Here is a 7,852-nt window from a genome sequence, read left to right as displayed (position 1 = left end):
ACCTCCATCACTACACCACCCACCACCTCCACCACTCCTCATGACTGCTACAATCACCATCACAATTACTACCACCACCACCATTACCTCTACTACTATCCACTATCACCTTCGTCGTCATCATCACTATTTCCACCATCAACATCATTGGCGCCATCACCATCACTTACTAAATTTATAATTTATATAATATATTTTTACATATAAATAATAAAACAAAGTAAAAAAACCAAAAACAAAATGAAATCTTGTTATTTTATATTATTTTAGTTTCATTTTCTACCAACCAAACATAATATAAAATTAGATTCAAATTTCATCCCTACCAACCAAACAAAATATAGAATTGAATTGCAATTCCTGATAGAATCCAATTCCTTAACAAATTTCAATTCCATTCAAAACATTCTACCAACCAAAGGACACCTAACAATAATTTAAGCAAGCACCCTGCTGCATTTGCAACAGAATTACATTATAATCATCTCTAGTACAAATCACAAATTATTGATTCCAAAAAGTCAATAAACCCTACCACAACACATCATGATACAATGATGATGCTTTATTTTCCCTATTTATTATTCATAATACACTTAACTATATCCAAGATCCTAAAATAATCATAAAACAACGACGAGTGTTCCCCTTCAAGCCCATCCCGGCTCACCCGATTACTCCCGGCTAGATTATTACACGGACTGCCACCCACAATGAGGTCGAACCCACCGAACGACCCCATGAACTGCTCGAGCCGGTCTCCGTTTAGTTGTTGCACGTCGGCTAAGTGAATCAGATTCCCTTTTTGGTTTGTTTGTTCCCACCAGCTTCTCACAATGTCACGGTTTGCTTCCGAGATTTCAACCGAGACCACGTTTTTTAGCGGGATTCCGAGCCTGTGGAGTGCAACTTCGGCACCACCGATTCCGGAGAAGAGTGATAGCATGTTGATTCCGTTTGGGAATTTGTCTTTTAGTACTGATAGATGATATGCTACTGTGTCTACCTGTAGACAAAATATAAACCTTTTGTTTGTGTATATGATAATATCATTCTGTTATTTATTTTTTTAGATTTCTTTTGTTATTTAACACGGTTTGGGAACATGTCTTTTAGCAACGTATATTCAGGTACTTTGAAAATATAAGATCTTACGCTTTGAGAAATATATATATTTTTTTACTAAATCTAACAAAAAGTTAAAAGAAACATAGTAAAATGGAAGTATATACAATACAAGGGTGTAAAATCAGACATTTTATTGAAAAACGATGTGTTTGTTTGTAGATAACTGTTTTCACTATTCTAATTTACATACAATTTGAAAAACAGAAAATGTTCATTTTCATTTTCTTGGAAAATTTTGAAAACCAAATCTCCGCGTTTTCAAAATTTTCGTTTTCATTTGAAAATTTACATGGAAAACTAAGAAAAAAAATTCATTTTCATTTGAAAATTTAGATGGAAAACTAAGAAAAAATTTTTGCAACCAATCGCACTCATAACAGTAGTGTTTTTTTAAAAAAAGTACAAAATTTTCAATATTTCTCATTAGAGTCTACCCAGTTATAACAGTGAAAATTGATTTATATTCGAGTATGACACTATTATAACTGGGTTTTGGATTTTCATACACAATGTCATAATAGAAAGATATGTTATTTCTTTAATTTAACATAACCTCAAAAATAATAAAAGGTAATTAACTAATTATTACCTGAAACGAGTTGCCAAGTGATTTGTATCTATCTGTTCTACTAATCCCTCCTCCTCTGGTATGATTCCTCGGAAACCCTAACAGCATTTCAACTTCATCAGGCTCTAATGGCGCCACCTTGTTCTTCCCAACCCAAACCAAGTTCCACTTCCGACATTGCTCAAGAACAAACTTCTGAACATGCACAGGTGGATTATCCCCCCATTTTTCAAGCGCTTTCCTGATCCTATCAGTCAATTTCGCACTTCCAATCACCGTTTGCAAACAGTTCAGCTTCGTTCGCTTATCCCACTCCGGCCACCACCTCTTCGTCAATGGCAGCGCGTCGTTTACAGTGCGAGGAGGAAGAGGAAGAAGCGGGAATCGGTTTTTAATCGGAAGGTTGTGAACGTACCCGCGTTTTCTAGCGGCGGCGCAGAAGTACTTTGAATCGACGAATTCCGGTTCGACGTCGTATAGGAAGCGAGAGATGGTGTCCCAGACGCCTTTTGGAGCTAGGGCTACGTTTTCGTAGTAGAAGAATGGAGGTCCGATGGCGGCGTCGGGGAGGACTCTGTGAGTGATGACGTGTGTGTCGGTTGGGACTCCGAATCCGATCATCGGATTTGGAAGACGGAGACCTTCGTCTTCTTCGGATAGAATCCCCTTTCGCTTCTTGGTTTTCCATATCTCGAGGTCGTATAATTTTCGCTTCTTGAAATCGCCATTGACGCGAAGTGGGAGCTTCGGTTTCTGAAATCAGATGCATAATGAAAATGAAGACTAATAAAATTTATTAAGTAGCGACACTTTTAATGTACATTAATTAAAAGTACATTAATTAAAAGTGTAGTAAAATAACTACTTTTTTATAGGAAGATAAAGATAAGGAGAAGGAGATTAATTTTTAAAAAAAATTTAAATATAAAAATCAAAATATTCGAGAACTTTGAACTTATAAGAAAATAAAAAAATAATGAATTATTAAAAATGTTTTTGAAATTAAATGGTAAATTAGTAATAAGCTTTAATTTTGATAATTTTGAAATTAAATGGTAAGTTATTAATAAAATTGATATCTATTTATTACTACGTTTATTGCAATTATTATATTAAAATATTATGTTAAATTTTAATAAAATAATTAAAAATAACTCATAAAATGATGTGGAAAAAAATTAATTAAAAATAACCATAAAATGATATTTGACGATTAAAAGAAAATGTAACAAGTAACAAAAAAAAACTTTATTTATTGGAGAATATAAAATAAAACTATTATAATAATCACGAATTTTATGCAAAAAACTTCCATATTCTTTTTTTGCAATAATATTTAATTTTATTAACTTATGCAACAAGGTTTTCATTTTTTACCAATTGTTGCTATGCAACAATGTTTTATTTCGTTTACAAATTTTACCAGTAAAACCATGTTTCAACCCGTTACACAAGTTACCAGTAAAACGTTATACAACCTAAAACAAACATTGTTGCATTGCATGTATATCATAGAAAACTCAAAACCACTTTGTTGCATAAATTGGAAAAAATGTGAAACATTGTTACATAAAAGTGCATTTAGCCTTTTTTTTTTTTTAATCTATTTAGGAGGTCATAATTTGTAAACATTTTAAAGTTTTTTTTTTTCTTTATTAGCAACTTTTTAACTTTTGTTGTTCGACTCACGACCAATAAAATATAACTCAAACTGTACCATAAATATGTCAAAATAACCCCCCTTTAAAATAATTTTTTTTTTTTTAGTTTCAGGAGTTGAATAAATACCTCTTCCTCAAAAAATACGTCTTCTGTTTTTGCCATTTGGGCAGCACAGATAAAATCAGTTAGTTCTACAATAGAAGCTTCCGGCCCTATAACGAAAAACAGTCAGTCGTTATTTGGTTTATACCATTTAATAATTAAAAAAGTAAACTTTCTTAAAAAAATATTTTTTAAAAAAAATCTACTTACCACATCTCTCCATGGCTGCTGAAGCCTCCTCTATGCTATACCCCATATTTGCTAAGGATAATAATGATTTCTCATGTTTAGGTAAAGAACTGGTATTATTCTGTTCAACATAGATTTTCATACATCAAGATTCTTTGACAATTTCAAAAAGCATTTTTAATTTAAACAAAAAAAAAAAAAAAAAAAGGGGTAATTTTGTCCAAACAAATTAACGAAAAGGACTAGACACCAATAAAGCAACCTTTGACAGCTCATAAAGCTATGTTGATGGAACCAGACTAGACTAGACTTCACCAAACAACTTTATAGACTATTTTGGAATAATACATGAGGGTATTTACGTCTTTTGCACAAACAAGTTTAAAACTGTTGCAACTTTTTTTCCACCTTTTTTGGTTGCACATAGAGTTGCAACTTTTATCTTGATGTAAGTTTCAATATATGTCAAACACAGTCTCAATGTATGTCAAACACAGTATAAAACACAGTCTCAATGTATGTCAAACACAGTATAACATTATCGTATTCTGTCTAAATGATGACTAGACTTCACCAGACAGCTTTATAGACTATTTTGGAATATTAAATGGAGAGGGTATTTACGTCTTTTGCACAAACAACTCTAAAACTGTCCAACTTTTTTTGGTTGGACAGAAAGTTGCAATGCAATTTTTTGTCTAATTGATATCAGTCTCAATGATATCAGTTTCAATGTATGTCAAACACAGTATAACATTGTCATATTCTGTCTAAATGATGACGTGGCAAGAATTTAACTTACAGCTACTTCACTACCACCAGACCAACTGCTGTCATCAGACTCAGAGAGATCATCACAAAGGCTCTCATCATAATCTGATGACAATTCACCATTTTCTACACATTGTTGTTGTTCTTGTTGTTGAGGAGAATTGAGATGACATGAGTTTAATTCATCAGGAGAATCTTCAACTTCAAGAACCTGTAAAAATATTAGTATACCATTATGTCTGTTTCTTTTTGACAGATTTGCCCTTCTTTTTTTTCCTCTCACATTAAACAGAATAAGAAAGCAAAAACAAAGCTTACTGAGTATGTAAGTAGAGATTCAAGTATTGATTCTGTATTCGCCTCCCCTACACATATCAATCAATCAAAATTTATATATAAAAAATATATATATTATATGTTTATAGCATTTAAATTATATACCATTTTCTTTAATTGCTTTTGCAATTGATTGTTCAGAAAACCCCATGCCAAGAAAATGTTGAAACAAATTGGAGTTTGAAGGGCCTGAAGATGAGCTTGCCTTGAGATGAAAAAATAAGAAGTTTAGTGAAAAAGGGATTTAATTTATGAGATTTAATAAAAAAATGGCATAAAATATTAGGTAAGAAAATGATTTACCTCTCCATTACTAACAATAGTTTGTGCATTGAGAGTTGCTAAAGTTGAATGAGATGAAGGAGTTATGTTTTGGATTTCAAGTTCATCATCTGTATTCCAATCAATATTTTCATACTCCTCACCAGAAGCATTCCCATCCTATAAAAGTTTTAAAAAAAAAAAAAAAAAAAATTATTATATGGAATAAATAACAATGTATTTTAGTCTATTTGCTTATTGTTGCATTCTACTTTTGTTTATTCATATCTAAGCAAAACATGAGAATAGATGACGTTTGAACAGAAAAGTCTCATTATTTTTTGAAAGTTTATGAGAAAGTACTAAATTTTATTTTGAACAGAAAAGTCCTGATTATTTAATTTTACATGATAATCTGTTGTTTCCTGTTAAAAGAATAAGGATTTTTTTGTTAGTTTAGGCAAAATATTAAATACTCGGGACTTTTCTGTTCAAATAAAAAATTTAGGACTTTATCAAAAAAGTTTCCTAAAATAATACTTTTCTGCATAAAACCCTAATTTTTACTTTTATAATTGGATAAAATTTTCAAAGTTAAATCCTTAAATGAAAACGTAATGTTGTAATAGAAAGAAACAAAAGTAGGATGCTATAATACATAAATAAATAGAAGTATGTTGCTATTTATTGTATTTAGCCTAAATGAAAAGGAGTACAATTTCTCTATAATCGGGTGGATTTTTCTATAAATTGAGAGTATATTTTGGTAGTTTTTTCAAAGAAATTGAAAGATCAATGATATGATAAAAAGAAATGAAAGTAGGATGAGATAATACAAAAGTATGTTATTTTCATTTCTTTCTATCACCCTTTAATCCCTTTGTATTGTATCTACTTCCTATTTGCTACGTTTTTTTAACTTTTTGTTAGATTCAGTAAAAAAAACAAAACATCTTTTCGAAATTTCAAAAATGTTCATCAGATTTCGGATTTTTTTTTTTTAAATTACAAAATAGTGCTTTTTTATCAGAAAATACTTTTAACATGAAGTAAAGTTCAGAATGACCCATTCAGACCATTTTTCCAAAACATTAAAAAAAAAAAAAAAAAAAAAAAAAAAAAAAAAAAAAAAAAACTCGGTCATTTCGATTAAATCTTTCATTTTTTATGGTCATTTTTGTCAATTGTTGAAAATAAACAATACAAAAGATGGTATCAAAAAGTAGTACCATTTCAATATAATCTTTAGTCTTGCACAAGTAAATCCCTCAATCTGTTCAAAAAGAAAATTGAATACAAAAATTAGAGCAATCTTTATAACATACAATTATTTAAAAACAGAGTCATGCAATAATTGCTACTTCAATATGTTTATTAGAATATAGATTATAGCTATTCTAATAAACTCTATAAATTGCTTCTGTAAGTAAACATCAGGAAAAGCCTCACTTACAGAAGTTAAAAGGGTTTTAAATAGTTATAAAATCCCAGTTTAAAAAGAAAGCAAGTGCTTTATCACACAATGTAAAAAAAAAAAAAAAAAAAAGATTGTGCCTTTATCACGCAAAAATCGTACATTCTCACCTAGTTAACCTAAAATTCGAGATTTCACAGAATGAAAACCCTAGTCAGCTTCAAGTTATCTGCTTTGAAACCACCGACAAATCATCAAACACTTAATTCTCAAAGAAAACGATTAAAGCTTCAAATGATCGAATTCGGGTGATGCGCAACAACCAACATTGAAAGTAAACAGAGAATTAAACTAATTTGAACATAACTTACCAGATTAGCCTAAAATCCAAACGATTTTGAAGCTAATATCCGAAATGCACTTCCTGATACATGAAAAATTGAAAAAAAATAATCAAACGGGTGAAACAAAAATTGGGGGAATTCGTCGTTGGCTGGCAACTACATATCAGTAATTGAAAAGGAGAAATTGGGAAAATTGATTCAATCAATACAGGACAAAGCAAGTAAATGCTTATTTACACATGTTCCGAGTTTCTGATTCTGGCCCCTTCGCCGATTAGGGGAGAGAAAGAGATTCGCAAGGGAGCTTCGTGAAGAGCCCCTTTGACGAAATGTTTTTGTAACGGGAGAAGCATATTTAATACTCCTTTTCTCGGACAAAATTGCAAAATTGGTCCTGTGGTTTGCCATTTTTCCGGTTTAGTCCAATGAGTTTTTAAATTGCGGTTTTGGTCAAGTTTGATTGACGATTGTAAAATTTGAAAAGATTGATTTATCCATTTGACTTTTTATTATATTTTTTATTATCACTAAATACAAAATACAAAGGCCCACATAATAATACTACCCATACCACCCTCTTCTTCAAATGTCATCTTCTTATTCTATTTTCCTACTCACCACACCACCACTCTACATATATTTGTCGTTGCCGGAAACCACCATCACCACACTAAGAGAATCACCTCTACCATATATCAACTTCCTTTGATTTATTTACTACCTCTTGAAACTGTAATTGATGAAATTAGACAATGTTTTATGCTAAAATCAAGATAACTCTTCATGAATGAGCCGATGGCAATGTGAGAGACACTAAAAAGAGTGGAGAGCTGACTAAGATATGTTATCTTGCTGATACTAAAACATCCTAGAAACATCATTGGAAATTCCTAAAACCTTAAGGATCATCTATAAGCAATGGTAGAGGATTGGAAGAATTTAGGTGTTGAAAGTGATCGTTTGACTATAGATAAATGTTGGGGATGAAGAGGTGGGTGAGAGCTACCATTAGAGGATTTGATGACATAGTTGTAAAGACAAAAATGGAGGGAGTAAGGGAGCTATATGTTGGCATGC

At 31.2% G+C, this 7,852-nt stretch overlaps 1 protein-coding gene across 3 annotated transcripts; it reads right to left on the bottom strand.

The window, feature by feature from the left end:
* Positions 1 to 436: 436 nt before the first annotated feature.
* Positions 437 to 7,119, bottom strand: LOC145037246 (DNA (cytosine-5)-methyltransferase DRM2-like). Of its 3 annotated transcripts, none has more exons than XM_078985867.1 (12): positions 7,013 to 7,119; positions 6,803 to 6,855; positions 6,602 to 6,663; positions 6,247 to 6,290; positions 5,060 to 5,197; positions 4,862 to 4,961; positions 4,739 to 4,785; positions 4,452 to 4,631; positions 3,671 to 3,770; positions 3,485 to 3,570; positions 1,718 to 2,449; positions 437 to 1,006 (listed from the first exon to the last, which is right to left on the bottom strand). In XM_078985867.1, the coding sequence occupies exons 4-12, from the start codon at positions 6,247 to 6,249 to the stop codon at positions 575 to 577; spliced, it is 1,818 nt and encodes a 605-aa protein (XP_078841993.1). In that variant the 5' UTR covers positions 6,250 to 6,290; positions 6,602 to 6,663; positions 6,803 to 6,855; positions 7,013 to 7,119; the 3' UTR covers positions 437 to 574. The 3 variants fall into 3 exon arrangements, with proteins under 3 accessions (XP_078841993.1, XP_078841992.1, XP_078841994.1); XM_078985866.1 differs by having other exon boundaries at positions 6,602 to 6,660; XM_078985868.1 differs by lacking the exon at positions 6,602 to 6,663.
* Between the last annotated feature and the right edge of the window lie 733 nt (positions 7,120 to 7,852).

This window comes from Lactuca saligna, chromosome 3 (assembly GCF_052625555.1).
Source record: "Lactuca saligna cultivar CGN05327 chromosome 3, ASM5262555v1, whole genome shotgun sequence".
Taxonomy (NCBI): domain Eukaryota; kingdom Viridiplantae; phylum Streptophyta; class Magnoliopsida; order Asterales; family Asteraceae; genus Lactuca; species Lactuca saligna.
This window is presented reverse-complemented; position numbering and strand designations above follow the sequence as displayed.

Bases quoted from the DNA above. Each gene is read 5' to 3' on its own strand.
- LOC145037246 (XM_078985867.1), bottom strand. The intron at 4,632-4,738 runs GTAAGCTTTGTT...ATATTTTTACAG, and splicing joins AATCTCTACTTACATACTCA to GTTCTTGAAGTTGAAGATTC. The intron at 3,771-4,451 runs GTAAGTTAAATT...TATGTTGAACAG, and splicing joins CTGGTGGTAGTGAAGTAGCT to AATAATACCAGTTCTTTACC.